The sequence below is a fragment of the Marmota flaviventris genome, chromosome 10 (assembly GCF_047511675.1).
Source record: "Marmota flaviventris isolate mMarFla1 chromosome 10, mMarFla1.hap1, whole genome shotgun sequence".
NCBI classification, from domain to species: domain Eukaryota; kingdom Metazoa; phylum Chordata; class Mammalia; order Rodentia; family Sciuridae; genus Marmota; species Marmota flaviventris.
Genome location: NC_092507.1, coordinates 27,661,953 through 27,688,644, shown reverse-complemented (window position 1 = coordinate 27,688,644; position 26,692 = coordinate 27,661,953). Strand labels below are relative to the sequence as shown.

General features: G+C 54.9%; 1 protein-coding gene across 2 annotated transcripts in view; it reads left to right on the top strand.

Moving 5' to 3' along the window:
- The window catches only part of Grik3 (glutamate ionotropic receptor kainate type subunit 3), a 207,859-nt gene that overhangs the window by 136,361 nt on the left and 44,806 nt on the right, over positions 1–26,692 (top strand). For both annotated transcript variants that reach the window (XM_027937396.2, XM_071617686.1), the window contains exons 3-8: positions 1,439–1,696; positions 9,315–9,496; positions 11,485–11,538; positions 18,765–18,938; positions 19,450–19,593; positions 25,488–25,595. In XM_027937396.2, coding sequence (XP_027793197.1) covers positions 1,439–1,696; positions 9,315–9,496; positions 11,485–11,538; positions 18,765–18,938; positions 19,450–19,593; positions 25,488–25,595 — 920 coding nt within the window. The remainder of the gene's footprint in view (positions 1–1,438; positions 1,697–9,314; positions 9,497–11,484; positions 11,539–18,764; positions 18,939–19,449; positions 19,594–25,487; positions 25,596–26,692) is intronic.

Here is a 26,692-nt window from a genome sequence, read left to right as displayed (position 1 = left end):
ATGGGAAAGGGGGTGGAGACAGAAAATGAGAGATGGTGGCTGGAAGGACAAGGTGGGGTCCTGGAGGGCTGCCTCTCCGAGTGCACCCAAGAGGCCCCCTTTATACAAATCTTTTAGGTAAAATCCCTGCCCTGCGCCCTCGTTGTTCCGGGTCTGCTCATTTGATGCTCGGCTGAGCCCAGGGATATAGGACCACCCCAAACAAGCGCAAAGCATCTGCTGTCTGACCTGCATGGGCCCCTGGGCCTCCGCAGATGGCACCAATTCAGCATTCATTCAGGGTTCTGATGTTGGTGAAGCACTGTGGGTGCGGCAATGAACAACAGAGATCATGCCGATGCCTCTTTGGAGCTTACAAACTAGCAGGAGGAGAAAGCCAACAAACGAACAATAATTCTGGTGATCATTTAATAAAGAAATAGAGCAGGGTCACAGGGCACTTAGTGTGCTAGGACTGGACTTGCTATTGCAGGTTTGGGCAGTGATGGTCTCCTTAATAAGACACACAAACGCAGAGATCTGACGGAAAGGAGAGACAGAGTCATGTGAATATTAGGGGATATTCTAGCCAGAGGTACAGCGAGTGCAAAGGCCCTGAGGTGCCTAGTGCTCACTGTGTCTGGGGATCATCATGGAAGCCAGAGGGGCTTCAGTGTTATGAAGTGAGGAGAAAAGGATGAAAGACAAAGTCAGAGAAGTGACAGTGGTCATGGGGACAGGGAGGGGGACGAGCTGCAGTAAGTAGGTCTTCTATAGACTCTGGAAGGATTTTGGTATTGACGTTGCATGGGTTGGGAACCCTTGGAGCAAAGGAGTGATGTCACCCACTGCGTGTTCATGAAGGGCTCGCACTAGTTGCAGAAGGGACAGCGGGGAGGATGACTGAGCTTCCGCCATAAATCTCATGAATGATGGTGGCAGCTGGGACAGTTGTGGGAGTGGGCTGGAGCAGAGGTGGTCAGATGGCGGTGTGTTTCAAAGGTGAAGCGGCCGGAGCTGACGGACTGGGACATGGGATGCCAGAGAAGGACCGGTGTCACAACAAGTCAGGGCTTTTGGCTTGAGGGCTTGGGACAGTGTGGGTGCCCTTTGCTGATTCGGGGAGGCTGGGAGGAGAAGAGGGGGTATGCTTGGACATGTTGATCTGAGATGCATCCTAGCGTCCAAACGGTGACGTTGGGGAAGAGGGGAGCCGTCCAGGCCAGGCCTTAGGGAAGGTCGGGGCTGGAGGGTGGAGTTTGAGCGGCACCAGCCAGGACCTGCTTCACTCTGCTTGCTCCTTGGTTTCCCACGAGAGCCGGGGATGCTGCTCCGTTGTCTGCCCTCCAAGGGGGCCCCCCTGTTTTCCCCACATGTTTATGGGATGGTCCAAGTCACTGCCTCCCCGGGCCCATGACCCCCAGCACTGACCCCGGTGCTGCCCTCCCCTCTCCTGCAGCCTGTGACCAGCTGGCCCTGGGCGTGGTGGCCATCTTCGGGCCGTCGCAGGGCTCCTGCACCAATGCCGTCCAGTCCATCTGCAATGCCCTGGAGGTGCCCCACATCCAGCTGCGCTGGAAGCACCACCCGCTGGACAACAAGGACACCTTCTACGTGAACCTCTACCCCGACTACGCCTCTCTCAGCCACGCTATCCTCGACCTGGTCCAGTACCTCAAGTGGCGGTCAGCCACCGTGGTCTATGACGACAGCACAGGTGAGTGACAGGGCCCGGCGGGGGAGTGGAGGGTGGAGCTCCGACCTGCTCGCCCAACACAGCCACCCCTGGAAAAAGACTGTCCCCATCCATGCCCAGCTTCACCTGTCACACCTGCTCGCCCTCACGGTCACACCCCTCCCCCCGAGGCACCACAGTCGCACACCGAGCTCAATCTCAGCCCTCCTCACGCCTGCCTCACACCTACCCCACACTCCCACCCAAGCCCCTGCAGCATGAGTGCTCAGCTCTGTATGTGGTACCCAGCCTAGCCCAGCGTGCACACCTGCACCACACCTGCACCCACACCTACACCACACCTGCACCACACCTGCCCACACCTGTACCACATCTGCACAACATCTGCACCACACCTACACCACACCTGCTTCACTTACACCCCCAAGCACCATTCCAAGCAAACTCATCTGCTCCATGCTGTGCTCGCACACGGAGCTTACTATGGGTGGCTTGGTGTTAAGCGTGTACCCACTGGAGCCAAACCACCTGGGTTCAAGTCCAGCTTTCCAACCCGATGACTGGGTGGCCACTGTGGGCCCCAGCTGCCTCAGCTGTAAAATGTGGAGGATAAAGGGCGTGGTGTACACAGGCACCAGCACTCAGTGTGGTCGCTGGAGTCAGTTCTTCCAATGCTCCTCCACTTGTGCTGAGCCACACACCTGTCTCCACCTCCACTCAGGCACCAAGACACCTGTACACACCCAGCTGTACTCACACAGACACCAACCCCCAGGCTGTGGACCCCAGCCAAGGCCAGGCTGCCGAAGAGAACACTGGGCTCCAGTCTCATCCTCCATGGCAGAGGGAGCACAGGGGCCATGGGGCATGTGGCTCTGAGCTGCAGGCCCTGGGCTGGACTCCCTGGAGTAGAGGCACCTGTCCCATGAAGCCTGCATAGCTGGAGCTGACACCAGCATTCTTCTGAGTGGGACCTGCTTGGTCCAGCCCTGTCTGACCTCCAAATCTAGCCTAACGCTTGCCTTCCAGGAAACACTCTTACTATAATGTGTTACCATCGGCCTCTCAAGCCCCGGGCCCCTCCGTGTGGGTCCAGAGCACATCCCTACCAGCCAATCCAGCAAATGCATTCTGGGCCTTCCCTTTGGACCCCGTCCATTTCTGGGAGCCAGGGACACCTAGAGGAAAGAGACTCAGGTCTCCATCTTAGCAAGGCCTGTGTCATGGGGGAACAGACAGGGCACCGCATCACTGTCTCTGTGAAGCTGTACACAGAGAGCTAAGGAGCTGCAGAAAGTTCCAGAAAGGACCTGTGCAAGCCATTGGAAGGGAAGAGAGGAGCCCCTGCCAGCCCCTGGCTTCATGCTCAGTCACCTTCACGGGGGTGAAGGACAGGCAGGGGAAGAGGAATGCTTCCAGGTCGGTGCGTACAGGAAGCCAGCGCTGGTCCGCCGTGAGCCAAGTGTTTTTGCAGGTGTGAACTCATTTGATTTCCTTTGAGCCTCACGGGGACTCTGTGGAGTGATGAATTAGAAATGAGGAAACTGAGGCTCAAAGAGGCCACAGACCCTGCCCACGCCTGCCCAGCTGCTCAGAGCCCACGGGCTCCTGCAGGCCGGTTGGCCTCCAAAGCCCGGGCTCATAGCTAGTGTGCAGCTGGGCCTTCTCCTTCTCTTTCTTTCCAAAGACTCAAGTCCCAAGACGTTTCTTAGTCTGGCCTCTTCAGAGAGAGTGACCTTGGCAAGTCACTTAGCCCATCTGGCCTCGCGGTTTCCACGTGTCAAGAGCGTCCAGCCTGGAAGAGCCCTCGAGTGCTCAGGGCTGTGATCCAGCCTCGGCCCTTGATTGCCTCCTCGTGGGGGGTGGGAATGGCAGGGAGAGCAGCCTCAGAAAAGCTGTTTACTTACCTCGGGGTTCTGCAAACATCGACTGAGCTCCTGCTGTACCCAAAGCACCAGAGCAGATCCTTGAAAACAGGGACCCGCCCCCTCCTTGGCGCCCCCGGCTCAAGGGCTCTTCCATCAAGGAGCATTCCTGCCAGAGCCGAGTCACCGCCAGTGTCACTGCAGCACCGTGGCTTTTAGAGCCGAACATCTGTTACATTTTAGTTCTGGAATGTCCCCCAAAGTCTCATGTGTTGACAGCTTGGTCCCCAAGGCAGCAAGGTCCAGAGGCGGGGCTCTGGGGAACTGATTGGCCCAGGAGGGCCCTGACTTCACCAGTGGATTAATCCATCGATAGTGGAATGGACTCCCAGGAGGCGGTGGAGACTGTAGGCACGTGGGGCATCTTGGGAGGGAGGGAGTCACAGGGGACGTGCCCTTGGGGACTCTATTTTGTCCCCGGCCCCTTCCTCTCTCCCTCCCTCTCTCTCTCTGCTTCCTGGCTGCTGTGAGCTGAGCAGCTGTCCTCCACCACGCCCCTCCGCCATGATGTTCCTCCTCACCTGGGGCCCGGAGCAGCGGGACTGGCTGACCAGGGACTGAAGTCTCTGAAGCCATGAGCCAGAAGCCTTTCCTCTAGGTTGTAATTGTCAGGTGTTTTGACCAGAGGGACAAAAAGCTGACTAATTCCGCCTCCCACTCTGAAGGATGTCTGTCTCTGAGCTCCTTCCCCTTCCCGAGCACAAGCCCTCAGATTCAGCTCAGGGCCTGGTGCAAGGTGGATGTTTGTAAATGAAAATCTGGTTGAATTAAACTCTAGCTATATATTCCAGGGAAGAGTGTGTGGGTGAAGAAATGAAGGCTTTGCGGTCTCATCTTTTCATTTTCTTTCTTTCATTCTTTATTCTTGGGTAGTCACCATGTTATAGACTAGTAGGGGTCCATCTGGAGGTCACTGGTCATTTCAGGCCATCAGCACTGAGAATCAAGGGACATGTGCGTGCCTTCGGAGCTAGAGGCCTTGGTGACAGAGGCTCTGTGGCCCTGTTAGTCGTAGCTGACTCACAGGACAGGAGAGGGACTTGCCCCAGAGCCTGTGGCTGGAAGGACCAGGAGGGGCCTGAGGAGGGCATCACAGGGAACAGCGGGAGCAAAAGTCGGGGGATGGGACAGTGTGTGGCAGTCTTAGCAAGATGACAGCCTGGCCTGGGAGAAGATCAGCGTGGAGGGACAGGCAGACTAACAGGTGTCTGTGGCCCTGCGAGCTCTGACGTGTTCAGATTCCACGTTGTGAGTGGCTGCGGCCCTCAGGGTCATTGTGCAAAGGAGTCGGTCGAATGGTGGACGCAGCTTGAGAAGGAGCTCTTAGAGAGTCCCAGGGAGGACCGAAGGGGAGGCCCGAAGCAAGAAGACCAAAGAGGAGGTGGCTGTCTTGGTCCTGGTGGGGACAAAGGGGGTCTGAATTTGAGGGGTGGCTTGGCAGAGAATTGGGTGGAGTGGAAGAGGGGACCCGATGTGAGAGGGTGTTGAACATCGGAGTGTCCTGGGCACAGAGCGGGCAGAACAGACCCTGGTGTCCACCACCGTCCAGGGCGCTGGCCTCCACCTGGTGGGTGGGGTGGGCTTGGAAGGGGAAAGGGAGCTGGCACACCCTGACGGGCACCTCACTGGTGACATTGCTCAGAGCCCATGCTGAGGTCTGGAGCTTCCTGGCCCCAAGCCTCTGGCTCCGACTGCACACGGGTGTCACTGGATCCTGAGATCCCACGGCCTGGAGTGACCAGTGACCTCTAGATGGGCACCACTCTCCTATAATATGATCAATTCCTTAAAAAAAAAATGGGACGCTTGCATTTTCATTTCTTTCCCCAGCGCCCAATGCATTCTTTCCTGCAATATTTAATCATCACTTAATTTGATTTGTTTTTTTTCATTTGACTCAATTCCATTCAGTTCCATTCAAAAGAAAAGCTTTTAAAAACAAAGAGTCAATGAGGAAAGCGATTTAGTCAGGAAGACACTTGGCATTAGGGATTTGGGGTTGGATTTAAACAATAAATTTAGCTTTGAAAATGAACGGTGGGTAGCAAGAGGCGTGCTTGCAGGTCAGGACGTGGTAGGTGGGGCAGGACAGATCCATGGAATGGGAAGTGTTCTAGCTTTCTGCTTTGGGGGTACCATTAGGGGGTGTCCATTAGGATAGCTGGTGACAGACAACGCAGCTCAAATCAACTTGCACAGTGACCACGCATCCACCTCTCTGCCAAGACTGGGCTTGGGCCTTTCTGGGGCTTGTTTCACAGCTCCACAAAGTCAAGATGCTGGGTGGATCTTGCCACGGCCCTCTTGGTTCCCCTTATGGTCTCAATAGAGTGGCTGTAACTCTGGCCATCACTTCTTCAACCTGACAATGCCCCAAGCAGGAAAGAAACAGGTAGGAACTGAAGGGATGTGTCTTAATGTGAGTCGTACTTCTTCTGGAGGGAAATCTTCCTGGAACCTTCTAGAAGATGGTCCTGTCTAGCTCGCTGGGTCCATGCCTAGTACTCTAGAAACTGTCGAATGGGAATGGGATTGCCTTGGTTGGCTCCTCCCAGTCATGAGTCATCTCTTGGGACTGGCACCCTGCCACCAACCAAAAGCACACTTCTTTTAGCGTGCCAGCAGAGAGTGCATCTGTCAGCCCTTCCTACAAGAAGCTGTGTAAAAATAAAACACCCCAAAAATTCAGTGGCTTGAAATAATAAGCACTTGTTAGCTCCTAAGTCCCCGGGGCCAGCGACTTCCCGAGTGTGGCTCGGCGGTTTTCCTGGTCTCAGTTGCTGGCTCACCTGCCCATTGGACAGTCTCAGCAGGCCTTGCAGGGATGACAGACGTGCCTCAGCTCTCCTCCGCACCTCTCTGTCCTCCCGTGTGCTACCACGGCACACGGGCAAAGGACGTGGATACCGGCAGGCGAGGAATGGGGCTCGCCCTGCGGTCGACCAGCACTTGCCCCTTTGAGCTTTGCCGTCTCCACCATCCCAACCCAATCCATGCATCATCAAGGGGAAAGGAGAGGGTTAGAAAAATTGGAGTGGAGAGGAAGGTCCCAGCCTAGGAGCCAAAAGACTGGGTCTCGACGTTTGATCCCTTTCCTAGCAATCTGCAAACCCCCGGGAGGGTCCCTTCACCTCCACAGCCCTCAGTTTCTTTATCTGTCACGTCGGAATGAAGGTCTGCGTTCTCTGTGCCTTCTAGGATTTGGGAGATGGTTAAATAGGGTAATGAATGCAGAAGTGCTTCGTAAGTGGAAAGTACGATTCCAACAACCGTGATTCACTGCAGATATTTTGAGAGGGATTGATTAGGGAAGTGGCCAGGAAGTGCTCAGGCAAAGGCTGCCCGGGCCCGCACCAGGGAGGGCCGAGAGTAGCCTCCGGCCTCCCTGGGGAACACACTGATGGGCAGGAGCTCGGGCACTTGCTGCTGGCGAATGTGGGTCACCATGCATTACATGTGCTCGGCTGACACGGAGGCCCTGGTGGCCTCTGCTCCAGCGTCCAGCCTGTCCCTGTCCTCATGTTCTGCGTCCCCAAAGCCCACATGCCTGCTGATGCTGAGCATGAATCGGAGAACCAAGAGCAAACTGCGCACTCTGGGCCTCCCGACCAGCAACAGGTGCGGCAGGTCAACATCTTTCAGCCAAACCAAGTGACAGTTTCTGGATCGGTTGGGAGGTGGACAGACGGGCCTGGATGGGGGGCAGCTCGTGGCCCCTCCTTTGCTGAGGTCAACTGATATCCTCCCCTCCCCCCATCAAGCCTGGTGTTAGGAGGCCTGTGTGGCCTGGAACATTCCAGAATTGCACAGCCATCCCCCTGCCAAGGCACCTGGTTTGGGGCTTCTCAGTGAGCTGGCTGTTCCTGATGCCCCTGACCTTGGTGAAACTTGTTTTGGAGCTCTCTGGGAGGCAGAGGGAACAGGGCTGCATCTCTGTCCCCACTAGCACAGTGCAACGAGGGACAACAATCACATTGTCTACCCCTCAGGAATGGGAACGAGAGCTGAATGGAGTCAGGCTGTGCGCCAGGGATTGTTTTGGAAAGTGGGACTCTGTTGGAAGGCTTCTGAAGTGGGCCGAGTGGACGACTCTGTCCAGATAGGGGACATTGTAACAGCCTTTGGCAACTGTAATCCAGTATGAGCTAGCTTTAAAAAAAAAAAAAAAAAAAGGCGTATGTGTTGTGGGAGGGTTTGTTGGCAGCCTTTACTAAAATGTTCAGGGATAATTTTAGCTTCAGGTAGTGTTTGATCCAGGGGCTCCCATGAGTATCATTGGAACTTATTTTCTGTCTATCCTCTCTGACTTCTGCCCTGTTGGAGTCCTTGTGAAGTTCCGTGCGGTGACCCCTAGAATTATATCCTCCCTATTTGAAGTTGAATAAAAAGGGAGAGTTTCTGACCAGTTGTTCTGGCACAGGTTCTGGGAATCACTCTGATAGAACCAACTGGGTCCTGTATCCAATTCTGAATCAGTCCCTACTCGTAGAGGAAGTGCTAACAAGCTGGCCAGGCTGGGGCCACATGCTCTGCCCTGAGAGCTGGGACTGGACCCCTGCAGAATCACAAAATCCAGAAGCTTACTGGCTGTGAGAACAGGGTCCAGGGTGCAGGGCTGGGCCTGGGGATGAGCAGGGACCTGCTGGCTCAGCCCCTCCTCAAGTGGGCTGGGTGGGGGCCTCTGGAGAACAGCAAGCCTAGAAGAGTCAGCAAGAATGTGGCTTGAAACTGGAACGGAAGTGAACTTAATTAGATCTGAGCAAGCCATTTGTCTCCAGGAAGTGACATTCAGTTTTCCCTGGAAGTCCCCAGATTAAGTGATTTTACAAAATGCCAAGTTGGAGGGTAGATTTTTTTTTTTTCAGTGTGGGGAGAGAAAAACAGTAAGTCAATCCAATTATGGAAATTTTTGTTGAGTCCTACCTGAGTGCCAGGCCCTGTGCCAGGCGCCATGGGGACCCAGCTAGGAACATCCAGGTGCTCTTTGCAAGGTGAGGAGAGAGGGGAGGCTGGGGGAGGCTGAGGGAGAGGCCGCAGAGCAGGTCGGGGAGAGAGTCTTTTCTGAGCAGAGCAATAGAGGAAGGCTTCGTGGAGGAGGTGGCTGAATGAACCCCGCCCTTGACCCTGCCCTTGGGAGGTGGCATTGGTACCACCTGCCTCTACCTGTGTGGCGGTTGGTCTGGGTTAGCAACGTTGAGGCCGGAGCTGCTCTTGTGCCTACTTCCCAGAGGCAGATTTGCTGGAGATGTTTAAGGAAGGGACGTCCCACGTTTCTGTAAATCTCTAACCTAGAACCAGAGAGAAACAGGTAGGCGTGGGGGGCAGGAATCCGCTGCCTGAGCCCCTGGATTCTGTCCCTGTGTGCACCTGTATCCGTGTCTGCACAGGCCTCTGTCCTACATCTGCTGGAGCTTATGAGCCCAGGTGTGTGTCCAGTCCACACCCACCCAACGGTAGCCATGTATCCGTAGGTGCATACACATCTGCTATAAGTGTGCATGCGTGGGCAGGCACGCCCAGGGGTGTGCACACGTCTGCCCACGGGTACCTCTGCCTGTCTCGAGACACTTGTGGCTGTGCCCAGGGACATGTACAGGTCCCTGTGGGCCACACATTGTGTCCACGTCTATCTGTTGACCCATGGCCACAGGCACACGCGTCTGAGTGGGTGTGTGCGCATGTGTCCATGTGTGTGCTGTGCCCCTGTCCCCCAGGGCTCATCCGGCTGCAGGAGCTCATCATGGCTCCTTCAAGATACAATATCCGCCTCAAGATCCGCCAGCTCCCCATCGACTCGGACGACGCGCGCCCCCTGCTCAAGGAGATGAAGCGCGGCCGGGAGTTCCGCATCATCTTCGACTGCAGCCACACCATGGCCGCCCAGATCCTCAAGCAGGTGCGTGAGCAGCAGCCTGTGGGGAACCGGGTGGGGGTCTGCCTGCCACTGTCTCCCCTTTCCTGAGTATGGTGCCACATCTGCCCGATCCCAACTGGGCTTGACCTCTGCCTCTGCCTGGCCTGTGACCCTGGGTGTCAGTTTTCCTCTCTGAGCCTCAGTTCCACCAGCAGCCAAGCAGACAGCAAGTGACCTTTGCACTCTGACGTGGTGTGGGGTGGCTGACCTGCCCCTGCCAGGCCTGGAGCGCTGGGTAAATGCTGCCTTCCATCTGGAGGGGGTCGGGGGCTGCCGGGAGGCCCCTGAAGCCACGCGGAGCAGAGTCCTTGGGGAACCGCAGAGAGGCCTTGGGTTCTCAGGGTCGGTCCCCAGAAGGCCTGGCCGCCTCCCCCAGTGACTCATTCCCCGTGGCTCCAGAGATGGGTGCTGTTCCTCTCCTGCTGCTGGGAGGGTTATGGAGGTTCTGCTCCACTCTGCAGCAACAGGGCAGGGGGTGGGGGTGGGGGTCCTGGCCGGGCCGCTGTTCCTGAGCACCGCTCCACGTGGCACACAGGGGACAAGAGCCCGGCTCTGCCAGACACCTAAGAAAACAACAGTGGAGTCGCCTGCAACCCCCTCCTGGGTGTGGCTCCAAAACCAGCCACCCAGACTTGCGCCTGTGCTTTGAGTCAAAGGCCATTAGGTCACCCCAGAAAGCACTCCTGGCGGCGGGAGCAGGCATCTGTGGGCCTTCTGCATGTGAGCCAGTGAGGTGCCGGTGGCATCAAGGACCCCGGGGAAGAGGCAGGGGGGCTGAGCAGGGGCCTGGAGTATTTTCAGAGCCTCAAGGGGCTCCAGTCCCACCTGCTTCAGCCCTTCCATGTGACCTGCCTGGAATCCATCCCTCCTTTGTAGTGGGGTTGACAATCCCCACTATACGCAGTGCTGCAGGCTTCCTTGAGTGGAGGAAATCAAGAGTTGGTCCCAGTCCCCGGCACAGTCTGCACTGGGCCTAGGCGTCCTTGACATGGATGTGCAGGAAACCCAGGCTCCAGAAATCCCTCCGCACACATTCTCCCAGCCACGTGTGCCTAGGGCCTCCCATCTCTTCCCAGCACATGTAACAGAATGAAAGTGACAATCACAACTTTGGTTTACTGAGGAGATACTCTGCCAGGTACCCATCGCTCCTCACTGACTGTCGGAAAGGGGGGTGTATAGCCTGCCTGGTGGACAGGTGGGCAGACACTGAGGCTCAAGGGAACGTAATGGACCCAAGGTCATCCGGCTAGGAAGCTGGAATTGACTCCCAGCTCTGTCTGATTTGAAAACTTCTAGAATTAAAAATGAGGGCTGTGCTCAGCTAAATGCAGGATTGGAGGAAGTTCAGGCCACCTGCCTGCTACTAGCTCCTCCAGCCCAACCCGTACCTGGCTGACGGGCCTGGGAGGCTCCAGGGGTGGGCCGGAACGTGCGGCAGTTTCAAGGTCTACTTGATCCTGTGACATTTTCCCCAGAGCACTCTGTGGGTCCGGCATTCTGAGGAGCTCTATGGAAAAAGCATTAGCGTCATTAGTATTACGGATTATCGGCTTCTACAAAAATACACAGGACGCAGGGAATGCAGGCTTCGTGGAGGGTGGAATAATAACCCGCAGCAGCTGTGTGGCCTGCTCTGTGGGCACCCGGGACCCGAGCAGGGATGTCACACAGCACGCAGCTTCTGGGGCAGGCCCCTGCTCAGGACAGCCCCCCAACACCACTCAACCCTAGCTGGTCCCACAAATGGGGACCCTTTGGAGAGTGTGGCCCAAAACTCTGCATCTGAATCCGTCCCAGTTGATGCCACCGTCATCTGTTGGCTGGTCATTGTCACTATTCAAGGAAGGTGTTAGAGGACACCAGCCTCACCCAGCCCGTGGCCCAGCCTGGCCTGTCCCCAGCTCTCACCCCTGGGTGAAGGGAGGGCATTGGGTGCTGCTGGCGGCTGACCCTCTGCTCTTCTGCAGGCCATGGCTATGGGCATGATGACCGAGTACTACCACTTCATCTTCACCACGCTGGTAACGTACCCCCGGGCCTGGCACAAGGAGGTGGGAGGCCTTAGATAGGGGCATGGTAGCCTGGCTTGGGCCAGCCTGCTGGACACAGTGGCTGCAGTTAGAGAGGATCCAAGTCGATAGGTGTGTTGGCTCCGGGTAAGGGCCCATAGATGTCTTTGTGACCTGCCCACTTTCGAGAAGCCTCCTGGTGTTGGGATGAAGGGCCTGGGCTCTGGAGCCAGGATGGGCTCAAGCTCCACTGCCCACTGGCCACGGGGCCTTGGGTAAGTCATCTGACCTCTGTGGCTCAGTTTCTTCCTCTGCAAAATGGGCTTCTGCCCCTTGGGGAAGTCGTGAGGACTAATGAGTCCATCGGGCAAGATGCTGGGAGCAGCACCTAGTTCCTGCAGAGCCGGGGAGGCAGCCAGTGTTCCTCTGTGACCCGCCGCTCGCAGCGCCCACTCTCCCACGCCTGTCTCAGGCCTTGTACAGCAACGAGAATGACCACTTCTGATTCCTGCTACGTCCACACTGAAGTCAGCCCCCTCGCTGTCCACCTGCAGGCTCCAGATGGGTCCTGTCCAAACTCTGAGAACATTTAGGGCCATTTAAACCCATTAGGATAATTAGTTGTGGCCTGAGATCAGCAGAATAAAAGCATTCCTTTGCCAAGGGCACCAACACCAAGCCACCTAGCTTAGAACTAGGCACCCCAGACCTCCCCCAGGGCCCTGGTAGACTATTCCACCAACCCACATCTGGGCAGCAACAGCACCGCTGATCACCCTCTTGCTGAAACCAGCCACCCTTAGCCCTGCAGGCCCCTCCCTGTATAGCTCATTCATTTATTGGGCACCCAGTGTATTTATATTCCTTACCCAGACCTAGGCTAAGCTGAGTGTTTGCAGATGACGAGGACAGAGGCCTTCCTCTCTGAGCCTTCCTCCCTGTGCCCTGCTCGATACAGCAGGCTTGCTGGCTTGTGCCTGCACAGGCCAGACGGATAGCTGCGGAGCTCAGCACAAGGGCATGCTCGTGCTGAGGGCCTGGGGGAAGGTGGGAGGTTTGAGGCAGGCTTTGCAGAAAAGCAGATGCTTGGACGCTGGGCTTTGAAGGGTCAGTAGGAGTTCAGCAAGGCAGAGAGGGGAAGGGGCTCCACGTGTAAAGAAGAGCATGAGCAAAAGCTGAGGGGCAGGTTAGCTCTTGAGCAGTGAGCTGGAGTTGGCTCGCTCTGGCTTCCGAGAGCCGACTGCTATCATCGGCCCCCAACTCCACATCTTGTTGGTAGCTTGAAATTGGCCATGGGGGGAGTGCATATGCCATAGAAGCAGGCATGTGCTACCAGTGAGGTTCCCTCCCCACACCAGAGAGCATCTACCAGCACACCTGCCTGTCACCCCGCTTCCCCAGCTGTACCCTGTGCCCATGCAGAGCCTGTCCAGGGCTCAGACCTGGAGCTTGCCAGGAGCCCCATTGGGTAAAAGGAATCCTGGGGACTGGGACCAGGAACCCTTTCCCTTGAGTCCCTTTTGGATCTCTGCCCACCCACACTGGCTTCTTCCTGCCATGCTGTGTACTAGAAAGTCAGCAGAGGCTTGGGATGAGGCCACCAGATCCTTGATACCATTCCAGGACAAGGCTCTGCAAAAGGCACCACCCCAGTGACCCCAGTGCCCTGCATAGAAATACCACTGTCCACTGGGGGCAAGGTAGGAGGTCTTAGAGGAAGGATCCTAGCACCTCAGGGTCTCCCTCTAGCTCCCAGTAGGGTCCCTTTAACTGTTCATTTCCTTAATTCAATCAGTCATTCGTTCATTTGTCTAGCAGCCATTTACAAAGGCACTCCCAGGTGCCGGGCTCTGAGCTGGGCGTTTGGGAGGGAGGGGCGTAGAGAGATGGGTCCCACAGAGCTCAGGGGCAGGCAGGCTTTCTTCATGGGGGAATCCACCTGCAGTGGCTAAGCCATGCCTGGCACGTGGCAGGTGCTCATTAACGCCTGCGTGATGGGTGAATGAATGAGTGCATGCCCGCAATGCAGAGTGTGACCAGTGAAGTCACCAACACTGTCACAGCAGCCTCAGCTAAGACCGCGGTCTCTGATGCCAGGCTCCCTGATGAGAACCGAGACTCTTCCGCTGCCTTGAGCAAGCTACTTGCCCTTTCCGTGACTCATTTCCGCTTCTGTAGAATCGTGACGACAGCGGTTTTACTTTCTAGGATTGTTAGCGGGAGTATTTCATGCGTTGATATCCATAACGGGCTTACGCGACGCTTGGCACTTAGCGTGGTGGAAGTATTCAATAAACGAATTAAATGAGTCCTGCTCATGTTCTCTGTGTGCTCGGCAGACCCCGTCCCCTGCAGAATTCAGAACAACTCTCCAAGGAAGCTATGGCTCTCCCCAAATTTTAGAAAACCTGGAAACTGAGGCTCACAGAGGTGGCGCCCCAAGAAAGGGGCAGAGCGTGAATTTTGGGCGCCTAGGATCTGCCGTCCAGCTCCAGAGCCCTCTTCCAAACCTGTCATGCTCAGAGCTCGCATGAAGTGTCCCGCGGCTCCTCTGGCCAGCTGGGCTTCCACATACTGCCTGGTCCAGCCATGGTGGTTGACCCTAGTCAGGGAAATGGAGCCTCCCCGCCAAATCCCAGCACCCCACCCTTCAAGGCCCTCTCTCTGCATCTGCAGATTTTCCTCGTCACCCCACTGAGGCCAGCCAGCAGGGCGCTTACCTTCCCCGCAGACGGGGAGACCTGGCATCAGGGAGATTTTTGTGACTTGCCCAGAATCTCACAGCAGATCAGTGACCGAGACCCAGGTTCCTGACTCTGGGTCCTGCCGGCTCCTATAGAACACATAGTTCTGCAGTGGAGCGAATGTGCCGAGTCTACCAGGGTATTCCCAGAAGCCCCCTGCCCCAGGCTCAGCTGTGTCCCCCGGACCCTGTCCTGCTCCAGCTTCAGGGACCTCCTTCCTGGCCTAGAACGCCACCTCCCGATTGTCCCTCTTTGTGTCCCTGGGTCATTCATGGCTGTACTGGGGAAGGCAGTGGCATTTGGCATTTATCTCCTTCCCCTTTGGAGAAACCCACGTCACCAACTCTTTGCCTCTAAAGAATTCTCCAACTAAACTTGCTTCTCCCACGCAGAAGACATTTTAATTACCCCTGCCGCATTATCTGTTCCAGCCAGCTCTGAGCCGTTCCCAGATAACCCTGCGTTAATCAGCCCCAGCTGAGGCCCGGTACATGTCATGTGTAGGTAAAAGCCTGGAGGTGAAAAAAGAATTATAATAAATTAATAGATAAGCAATCACAATTAATGCCACTTCCCGGCAATAACAGTTATATCATGGGAAAGATATTTTCATCTGTCATTCCTTAAGGCGATGTTTCCCGAGCTTCAGCTTCTACCCATTCAGACCCATGGGGTGCTAATGAATTAGTCTATTATGTTATGCTGAATGTTTCTAAAAGGTCCCTAGTCGATACTGAATTCAGTGTGTCAACATTTGGCATCAAGAATGCGACTTTTTGCCAAGCGGCAGAGTTGCCCACAGTTCACTGTGTACAGCACTTGGGGGTCTCAGCCCAGGGCAGTTTGAGCAAAAATAATCAGAGCTGGACAAAGAGGCCTCTTCACCATTGTCACTGCCCTCATGTCACAGGGATGGGGGCACTCTGTGCCACAAGCCCTACAACACTCTGCAGCCAGGCAGGGCGGGTAACAAAGAGGAAGGTGACCCCCCCCAACCACGCCACCCCATCATTCCCTCCCAGGCTTTGACTGTCCCAACAGACAAATGCTGTGTCTGGAAAGTGAGAAACAGTTACACCAGCACCCAAGGCCCCCTCTACACCAGAGATGCCGCCCTTCACCCTAAGTCAGGTTGGTCTCTGGTGCTAGAAGAGGATAAGCCGGTCACAGAGGCCCTGGGCAGGTTGCTGCTGCGGCATCTGTCAAGCCTTAGACATCAGGTCAGTTCTGAATCAGAAGAGGCCAAGGCTCCTGCTGGGAGTGGGAGGAGGGCTATCCCTGAGGGCAAAGGTCGGCCTCTGTCCCATGGCCCCAGCAGTTCAGCTCTGACCCTCTCCCAGCTCCACAGACCCCCGTCAGAGGAGGTTTGAGGAAGCTCTCTTGGTCCTGGGTCCTGGTTAAAGGAGTGACTGGGGTTGACACCATCACTCTCCAGCTCTGTCCCCTCAAGCCAAAGACTCAAGTTTCCCTGGGACTCAGTTTCTTCCTTTGAGTGGGAAGTGGGGACATGAGTTAGACAATTTAATACATGTGGCATTCAGAACAGCACCTGCTGCTCTCCTGGGGACAGGTGCTCAGCAAACTGTGACAGTGTTTTGATTGCCAGGAGGGCTCAGGTAGGAAGGGCCCAACCCGAGTCTGCTCCTCTCCTCCAGTGATCCGGCGATGTCCCTAGGGGCTGCATCCCTGGTTGTGACAACCTGCCACCAGACAGGCAAATAGGCAACTTGTCAGACACATGCCAAATGTCCCTGTGTACCAGACATGTTCTGAGCACGTCAGTTAACCCGCTTCTTTCACGTCAAGCCTGTATGGTAGGTACGGTGATCATCCCATTTTGCAGATGAGGCAACTGAGGAGGCAACTTGAACCCAGATAACCTGACCTCGTGTTCTGCTCTCAGCCAGCACCTCGGGCTGCCTCAGTAAGCCACCTCCTTCGGGATGTGATTTAGCCCATTTTCTGCTGTGATAACAGAATGCCATAGACTGAGGAAGTGATAAACAAGAGTTTACATGGCTCAGAATTCTGGAGGCAGGGAAGTCCAAGGTCATGGTGCCGGCATCTGGCAAGGGCCTTCCTGCTTCATCGTAAGGATGGCAGAAGGGCACGTGAGCATACCAGGGAGAGAGAGGAAATCCCAAACTCATCCACCGGGATCACGCCCACAGTAACTGACCCACTATGCTCTAACCCGCTTGTGGGGACAGAGTCCTGGAGGTATAATCACCTCTTCCACAAGTCACCTTACCCTTCGCACCCTCTTTTCTCACCTATAAAAGGAGAACACCATTAAATACCCACTTCATGGGGGCTGTGATGTCCCCCACAGGCAGGGAGAGGACAGTGGCTATCCTCCACTCCCCGCTGAGACCGGGGCCATCTAGACACCCTCTGGCCATCTCAGTGGGAACCCCTCTTTTGCTGAAGACCCTGCCTCCTGCTTTCATCCAGCCTCTTCCTCAACCCAAATCCTGGCTTAGAATCAGGGCTCTCTAGCTGTTCTTTGGTGGCCGTGGGGGATTTGTTCCAGGACCTCTGCAGATGTTCAAGTCCCTTCTATAAAATGGTGTGGTGATTGCACATGACCTGTGCACACACTCCCATGTACTATAAATCATCTCTAGATCACTTATGAGACCTAATACAACATCCCTGCTGTGTAAATAGCTAACACACTGCATTGTTCCAGGACCAAACAATGCTCAGCCCACATGCTCAGTGTGGACACAACCTTGTTCTGATGGTTTTGTTCTGTGGTGGTTGAATCCATGGATCTGGGAGCTGTGGATACCAAAGGCAAACGGTCCCCTTTGGGCACGGGTGGGGTTAGACTTTCTTACCTCCCTTTAAGTCTGCTCTGCAAACCTTCAAAGAAGAAATCAACACCGTGCCTTCCAGAAGGGGGCTGTTGAGGGTGCAGGAGGAGCAGGAGGAGTTGAGCATCCATTAGGGACATGGCAGAGACCGCAGGAAGCCAGCGCAGTGTAAAAGATCTGCTCTGTGGGCTCTTGCTCTTATCACTCATCATCTTTGCATGAGCCATCATTGATTCATCTGAGGCTGGGATGGATGGGGTGGAGGCTGCAATGATGGTACCATGGAGCCTCAAGTACAACCAAGGAGGGTGTCTAGCCATCTCTTCAAGCACAGGGTACAGGGATGGAGTCAGGGACCCAGGGGAGAGGACAGACCAGAGGCCAGGGGGGAAGGCAGCTCAGTGAGGGAAGAATATGGAAATGCAGAGGCTGTGGGGGAGATCAAACAATGACCACCAGACTTAGTTTCCCCACCAATGGGAGGGGCCAACCTAGATTGCCAAAGTATACATTTCAAAAAGCCAAAGAAATGAATCTCATGCAAATGTAGATGAACACATTTCCCAGGTGGGAGGGACCAGTAGGGTGGTGGAGCTGGCCCGCAGAGCATCTGAGGAACTGGGTGTTCATTGGTATTTCAGACAGGAGAGGGGAGACATAGGTCAGATACAAAATTAATTAATCTCCTGCAAAGCAATAAACCTCACAGCCTTAGGGGGGTCACCTTTTCTGCTGGACACAGATCTGCATGTTCACCCTGCGTCTGGGCCTTTAATCAGAAGCCAACAGTGAAGTCAAAGCATCCCCTGGGGGATTAAGTAACCCTGGACCTTCCTGGTAAACAACCCTTCTTTGTCGCATTGCGAGAACGTTCTGCTCCCCTTTTGCCTATTTCCAAGTTGGGGGTCATTTTTAACAGACCACAGCTCTCTCTGCTCCTCTGACTTCCTCCCACCCTTTCTCTACTGCCATCTCTTGTCAGGTCAGGGGAAGTTGGCTTCTCCCACTGCCCCTTCCTCTTGGGCTCCCTGATGTGACGGTTCCCTGGCCCCAAAGCTGGAGCTGCAGCAGGAGCCGGGGCGGGCTGCTCAGGCTCTAAGACCTTGCTCTTCTGGACGCTCAGCTGGGGCCTGCCCTGGCCATTTGCAGGACAGCTGCTCCTAGGAGCCATGGGAGGTGGCCCTGGCTGTGACTGGGGAGGAAGGAGTGGGGAGGGCAGCAGTACTCCTTGAGTCCCCTCTTTTAAAGGAGAAAACATTCCCTTTAGCGTCCTTCTGGGTAACCTGGAGATGTACAGACCTAGCACCCTCTGTCTTTGCAAAGTGAGTGTCCTCTCCACCCTACCGCCCTGGAAAGGAAACAGCATTCTGAAGCTTGTCTGATGGGTGACTCATGGGAACTGCTTCACTAGGTCCTATAAAGAGGAGTGGTCCCCATTTTGTAGAAGAAGAAACAGGCTGAGGCCCCCTAGTTAGCCCGAGGTCAGTGCCCCAGGCAGACCTGAGTCCGAGTTGACTCTGAGTCCAGTCCTCCTATGGGTGCTCCCAGCACTTTTGCAGGGTTCTGCAGGGAGCCGCAGCCCCAGCCCAGGCAACCCTGATTCAGGAGGGGCAGGAGGCGGGGCTGGAGCTAAGGCAGTGGCCGCACCTTGACTCACGCAGACCTCTCTCCCCAGGATCTCTACGCACTAGACCTGGAGCCCTACCGCTACTCGGGGGTGAACCTGACGGGGTTCCGCATCCTCAACGTGGACAACCCCCACGTCTCAGCCATCGTGGAGAAGTGGTCCATGGAGCGGCTGCAGGCGGCTCCCCGAGCAGAGTCTGGCCTGTTGGATGGAGTGATGATGGTACAGAGGGCAGCCAGGCAGGCGGACCCCCGGGGCTCCCCCTGATTTCCCCCTTCCTTCCCTCCCTCCTGCCTTCCTATTTCCTGTCTCCCTCCCACCACTTCCTAAGTCCTGCCATGTGTGAGCCCGACCCCAGGTCAGGAGCCAGGGGCACTAAGAAGAATCAGACAGCCCTGCCCCAGGGGCCCCAGGGATAAGGACCAGGGATCCTGAGCACAGGGACTTTAGGCTGTGCCCAGCAGGTGTGAGACTGGGGAGGAGGGAGAGGAGTGGTCAGGGATCCGTGAAGGGGCGGGGTGGGAGGTCTGTCAGGAGAGTGTGGCACCGGGAGCATTAGCAGACCAGCAGTCGCCCATGCCTGGCCTCTCTCCAGGGTGGGACAGGATGGCCTCTGGGCCTTTTTCTCACCAGGACGCCTTGAGCTTGCAGTGGGAGACAGGACTCAGGCAGGGTGGGCAAAGGACTGAGGGGCTCAGGGTTGCTCTCAGACAGACCCTGGACCTCCCTCCAGACCGACGCAGCCTTACTGTACGACGCTGTCCACATCGTGTCCGTGTGCTACCAGAGGGCCCCCCAGATGACGGTGAACTCCCTGCAGTGCCACCGGCATAAGGCCTGGCGCTTTGGTGGCCGCTTCATGAACTTCATCAAGGAGGTGAGTTCCCACGCCCCCTCCCTCCAGAGGCTGCCGAAGCCCCAGCACAGCGGGGCGGTGGTGGGCCCAGGTTCAGAGCCAGGACAGCTTTCAATTCCACATGAACTTGGGCAGGTTTCCTGGCATAGCTGAGCCTCAGTTTCCTTGGTTGAAAATGAGCTCCATATGACCAGTCTTTTTTTAATGAATTAATTAATTTATTTTAATTAGGTATATATGAAGCAGAATGCATTTTGATTCAATGTACACAATTGCAATTGTAGCACAACTTTTCATTTCTCTGTACCTGATGTAGCATCGCACCATATGGGCAGTCATACGTGTACCTAGGGTAATGATGTCCATCTCATTCCACCATCTTTCCTACCCTCATGCCCCCTCCCCTTGGCCCCATTAAATTTCCTCCATTTTTCCCATCCCTCCTATTATGGATCAGCATCCACTTATCAGAGAGAACATTTGGCCTTTGGTTTTGGGGGATTGGCTGACTTCGCTTAGCGTGATATTCTCCAATTCCATCCACTTACCTGCAAACGCCATAATTTTATTCTCTTTTAATGATGAGTAATATTCCATTGTGTATATATACCACAGTTTCTTTATCCATTCATCATCTATTAAAGGGCATCTAATTGCTTCCACAGTTTAGCTATAAACATTGATGTGGCTGCGTCACTATTGAACACTGATTTTAAGTTCTTTGGGACTTAAGGAGTGGGATAGCTGGGTCAAATGGTGGTTCCATTCTAGGTTTTCTAAGGAATCTCCATACTGCTTTCCAGATTGGTTGCACCCACATGAAGTCCCACCAGCAATGTATGAGTGTGCCTTTTCCCCGACATCCTCACCAAAATTTATTCTTGTCTGTATTCTTGATAACTGCCATTCTGACTGGCGTGAGACGAAATCCTAGAGTAGTTTTGATTTGCATTTCTCTAATTACTAGAGATATTGAACATTCTTTCATATATTTGTTGATCAAATGTATATCTTCTTCTGAGAAGTGTCTGCTCAGCTCCCATTTATTGGTTGGGTTGTTCGTTTTTTGGGTATTAAGTTTTTTGAGTTCTTTATGTATCCTGGAGATTAAGATAGCCTCTTCAACAAATAGTGCTGGGAAAACTGGAAATCCATATGCAGAAAAATGAAAATAAACCCCTATCTCTCCCCATGCATAAAACTCAACTCAAAGTGGATCAAGGATCTAGGAGTTAGACCATAGACCCTGCACCTAATAGAGGAAAAAGTAGGCCCTAATCTTCATCATGTGGGATTAGGCCCTGACTTCCTTAACAAGACTCCTAAAGCACAAGAAATAAAATCAAGAATTAATAAATGGGTGGACTCAAACTAAACAGCTTCTTCTCAGCAAAAGAAACAATCAATGAGGTAAGGAAAGAGCCTACATTTTGGGAGCAAATTTTTGCCACACACACGTCAGACAGAGCACTAATCTCCAGGATATATAAGGACCAGCCTTACTGGTGATCGAGAGACAGAGTCCTCAGGCTGTGGTACGTGCTGGCAAGTGGTCGGTACTGTTGACAGCCATAGCATGGGCTTCAACGTACAGCAGGTGGGGGTCTTTGCTTGCTGGCTGTGTGGCCTGAAGCAAGCTAGAGAACCTTCCCAAGCCTCAGTCACCTCATCTGTAAAATGGGGGTATGAAGTCCAGTGAAGAGGCTAGGGAGGAGGAGATCTAGGCGGGGCATCCCAGAGGGTGTGACCATGTGGGGCAACACCAAGGCCAATGAGAAGATCTTCAGGAGGGCTCCAGGTAGAGGGTCCCTCAGGAACAAGCACAGGGGACAACAAAGGAGGCGCGCTGACCTGAGGGTTTGTTTGTTGACTCAGTAGCTATTTGCTGTGGGCTTGTGGGGGTCAGGCACCGAGCTGTGCGGGGTCCCACTGTGGCTAAAGCAGAGGAGCCCGGCACCCACAGAGCCCGCAGCCCTGGGAGGGAGGCAGGCGTCCCCCCAGTTACTTCATTCAAATATGATTCCATTGCAAAGGAAGGCATCCGGGGACCCCCATCTCTCACACAAGGGCCGGACAGCTTCCCTGAGGCCCCAGGTCTCCGTGGCTGCTTTGGGGTGAGGCCAACAGCAGCTCCTCCCACCTGTCAGCAATATTAAAAGGAATGTGGACACAACATGGATTCTGAGCTCCGTCTCGTGCCTTTGGACCTCGTCTCTCCCTCTTCCTGGCTGTGAAGCTTTAGACCAGCCCCTCACCTGGCAGGACCTCCTTCCAGTCCTCCAGAGGGAGAAGCCAGGCCTCGGGCCTAGTCCCCTCACTCCTGGAAGGGACTCCAGGATCCTGAGATGCTCTGGCCTAAGAGGTTCACGACTATCCCTTCCCATCCTACCTATCAAAAGTGCAGAGGTAGTTCACTGCCCAATGCCCAAGAAGAGCTGAGCAGCTGGTGACATCACTTGCTCTTGGGGAACTCTGAGACTGAATTTCCAGATCCCTGCACGTCCATCCCTGGGGTCTCGGTAACGCCAGTCCACAGCCCTGCCCTATCCCTCCTCTGGCTCTGCAGGTAGATTTGGGAGCATCAGGAGCCACATGGAGGTGGCTTGGAATCTTAACCACTTTCTAGCTGTGTGACCTTGGCCAAGCTACAAAACCTCTCTGCACCTTAATGTCTCCCTCTACTGTGGAGGCCATAGCAGATATCTCGTAGGGTTGTGGGAGGACTGAGGGAGTGGTGGGGTGCGTGGGGCATGGAGGCCAGTGCCGGGCACAGGGGTGCTGAGGAGCTTGGCCACTGTTCCTGCTGTTGCCATCACCACTCCAGCTAGAGGGGCTGCAGACCACCCTGCTTCAACTCCACCCATCACCCCTCCCTCCTTGGAATGGACCCCTGAGGGAGCAGATGCAACCCTGCCCACCCTCCCAGGGAGCTTCTCTCCCTCCTGGGACTGACTGGCCATGGTTGGGGTACCCTGAGGATAAATGACCCCCATCTTCAGCCCCCATACATCTCATCTCGTTAGTGCCGGCTTGCCCGAGGTCCCGCAGCTGGCCACAACCAGAACCCAGGTGCCCCTCCAGAGCCGTGCACGGTCTTCCCGGGTCCATTTCCGAGTTGCCCGTCTCCCCATCTGACTGCGTGACAGTAAATCATTTTAAAGACTTGGCATTTCCGAGAGGAGCTGGGAAATACCAGGCCGGAGTTCAGAGCGTGTGAAGCATCTTTCATTTAGCGAGTCCTGCGCTGCGGCTGGAGGGGGCGGGCGGGCTGGGAAATGTCAAGGGGAGGAGCTGCCGGTGGCTCCCTGCCCTGCCCCTGCCCACCCGCCCACAGCCAGGCCGCACCTGCTGGCATTTAATTCCCCTGTGGCTGTGGGGAGAAAGCTGCCTCCCAGCCAGCCTCCAGGGCACCCGCTGTGATTTCCCCTGGGGGCCAGGAGGTAGCCCAGGCTGTGGGGGCTGCGAGGAGAGGGACTGGGGAGCCGGCCTGAGGGAAGCAGAGCCTCCCTGTGAAGTCAGAAACTTTGGCGTTTGCCTTCTCTGGTGTGTCTTTTCATCTCTGTCCCCAGTTCCTTGGTTCCCGGCTCCCTGAGTTCCATGTCAGCTCTCCCCATCCCCATGGGCGCTGTGACCCCCAGCCCTTCAGCTCTGCTACTGCAGCAAGAGAACATCCTGTGCCTGCCAGTATTGGGGACCTGCATAACTCGGTTCCTCTCTGAGCCTCAGTATCCACATCTGTCAGGTGGGGGCATTTTAATAGGAGGCCCAGCTGGCAGGATCACCGTGAGAACTCAGTGGGCTCCTGCAGGGGAAGATGACGGCTCTGTGATGAGCTTCCTACTGGAGCTGGACTTGGCCCAAGTGACTACCCCTTTGTCCCCAGCCAAGTGCCAGCCGTAATCCTAGAGAGCTACATGCAGACTCTGTGTCAAGCAGTTGATAGACTTTTTCAACACCTGTGAAGCGGTAACCTATCCCTTCCTGCAACTGAGGGGTGAGATCACTAGAGTAAAGTTCATGTTCTAACCCCTTTTGTTTTACATGCCTCCCTGACCCCCAAGGCGCCGCCCCCTTCCTGAGTTAGGAAACCCATTTGTCCACATGGGTATTCATCAGGAAGATCTCACAGTGCCCCAGAACTGCCCCAGTGCTTGGAGAGCCCCAGGGGTTTTCGCTGGGATCTGTGGGTAGCTCAGCCTCCCAGATCTGTGGGAACTTGTGGGTGCGTGCTCGGGTTCTGGGCAAGCTCATCCAGGGAAAGGCTGGGGCCTTTCTCAGTCTGCAGGGAACCTGATCCAAGCCAGGATGCAGCCAATATTCAGCTCTCCCTTGGCCTCTCTTTTCCCTGGAGACCTCTCCCCTGCCGCCACCTGCCAGCCCAGTCAGGCTGTGTGGGCCCCAGGTTGTCTCTTGCTCCCAAGCCTACCTTTGCTCCCCAGGACTCCAGGGATTTGTTTTTCCCCCAGACTTAGAAAGCCTGAGTGTTCAATGCAGAGCTGCTGCCATCCTAAGTCTGGGAAGGAACCCAGCTGGGGCTGCGGGGCAAGGCCCTGGGAAGGCCTTCTGACTTGGCCCAGTCTCTGCTGTCTCTGCTGGGCTGTGTGAGCTGGTGTGGCTCCAGCCGGAATCAGGATCCTGGCCTGGCCCACTACACCCCCACCCCCACCCCTGGGGAGGTCATGTGCTCTGAACAGCCTGAACGTGCCTCATAGAGTTGATGCTCCAGGCCCCCAGGAAAGGTATCGTGTGGTGCCAGTTCTCCATAAAGAAGCAGATAGAAAAGAAGTTCAGGCTTCCTGGGTCAAATCAGCTCTGTCCCCACCTCAAGCATCTCACCTCGGCAGCTGCATTTCAAAAGCAACCAGAACCTGTCTGTGAACAGGTGGGCACGACCGTGAGCTAATCAACCATTTACAAAAACAGCCAGTGGCCAGTTGGGCTCACCATGGTCTGGAAGGCGGAGCTTCACTCAGTTTGGCCTGCCGAACCTCCACCTGCCTCTCTCTGTTAATGATTCTAATGACAATTTAAAAAAAAAAAATTTAAGATATTTAAAATACAATGTCTATTGTATTTAGAGTCTTTTGATGGATAATGATCAAAATAACTTAAAATCTTAAATTAAAATCTTAAGTTGTCTGTTTTCTTGGTTCCAATGTGTGAACGTGCTATTTCCTTAATAGTTGGTCTATTAAAAAATACCGTTTCAAATTTTAAAAATAAATAAATAAGATAAAATAAAAGCCACTATTTGTCCAGGGTTCATGTTCTGCCAGGCACTGTTCTCAGCAGTCTATGTGATTTATTTCGCCCTTACCGCACTTTGGTAGGAGGGGTACGTAGCGATCAGTTACATTTTATAGCTGAGGAGACATGGAACACCGAAGTTCCCGCGGCGATTGTGCTTGAACCCAGCACCCTGACCCCAGAGCTCTGAGTCCTAGTGTGCCTGGAGGTAGGGCTGAGGGTGGAGGAGGCGCCTCCTCGGTCTCCCCTGCCTCTGGGGGGCTACTTCAGGTTCCTAGTTCTGTAGCCAGGTCCCTCTGGTGTTCCTGCCTCTCGGCGGCTCTTGCCTGCCCCAGCACCTCTGCTGCCTCCCTACCCTCTCCGGGGGTTTGACACAGGCTCCCCCTTCCCATGGCTTTGAGGCGGGGGCTCATTTGAGCGCATCCGAGATCGATGTTGTACACGAGGAGGTGCGAATGCGGAGCTGGGTAAAGAGCATAATAGAATTTATGGAAATCGCTGGCTCGCACGGCGGCCCCAGCAATGATGGAGGTGATTATTAATTAATCATGGTCTTGGGGGAACAGTATCAGTGCAAGGAGTAATTAAAATGAAGCATTGTACAGTTGTACCGAATGATGATTTATGAGCCTGAGGAATTGCCGCTCTCTGCCCTCTCCCCTCCGCAGGCTCAATGGGAAGGATTAACTGGACGGATTGTTTTCAACAAAACCAGTGGCTTGCGGACAGATTTTGATCTGGACATCATCAGCCTGAAGGAAGATGGCCTGGAGAAGGTGTGTGGACTCAGAGATGGAGGTCAGGCAGAGGAGCAGGGTCTTCTTCAACCCCCTCCCGCAGGCTCCTGGCAGAGGCTCAGAGGCAGAGGACAGGACCTGGTGCAGCCTGTGCTTGAGGTTGGACACCACCCATTGTGACCACTGCAGATCTATGGGCCCAGCAGAGATCACGAGAGGTGAAGAGCCCAGTGGCTGGTGGTAGCAGACACCCAAGCCATCACTGAGCAAGGACCATCAAAGATGCTTAACCTAAAAGACCCATGGGACAGACAGACTGCCTCTGAGTCCCTGCAGGGCTGATATGAATAAAACTAGCATTCTAACCTCCAGGGCATGACCACCTGGGAAGTAGTGAGCTCACTGTCACTAGAGGCATGTAAGCAAAGATTGATTGTCTGGCTGCCCATTGCTCGTCTAGAAGGCTTGAGGTGGTTTCTAGCCTTGAAGAAAGGTTGGAACAGATTGAGCTCACTCAGCTTTTAAGGCTTCTGATTTCAAAGAGTTCTGGACAAGGAAAGCAAGCCCGCCTGGGGCTGGGGTGGGGGTGGGGCTCCCCATCTCACTAACGTAGAAATGTTTTTAATGAGGCCAATTCTGACCCCTGGGAACCCCCAGCATGTTCTGTCAAAGTCAGGCTGCTGGGCCAAGAATAGGTTTAACGTGAGCCCCAGATTCTCAGCAACCCCTGGAACGTGGGGCCAGGGCTCAGCCATACCTGTCCTGCAACAGACTGGTCCCTGTTAGCCACCGGGGCCCTTCTCCAACCCTGAGAGATGGTGTGTATAAAACCCAGGGAGTTGAGGCTGGAGAGTGGGTGGCCTCTGATGCTGCTTCAGAGGTTGATTCCTCTCTCTCCTCCCCGCCTGCCTGGCTCAGCCTCTGGATTATTTTAATATCCTACCCGAGCTGCCGCATCTCACCCTTGAGCCCTTCAGCCATCTCAAATGTACACACAAAAAGCTTCCCCAAGCCCAGCTTGCCCCCGCCACCCCATGCCAAATCACTAAGCTTCAGCCTCACTCAGAACCAAAAGGCTCTTTGACCAGTATCCCAGCTGGGCCTTCAGGCCTGGCCTCCACTGCTCCCTAACAAAC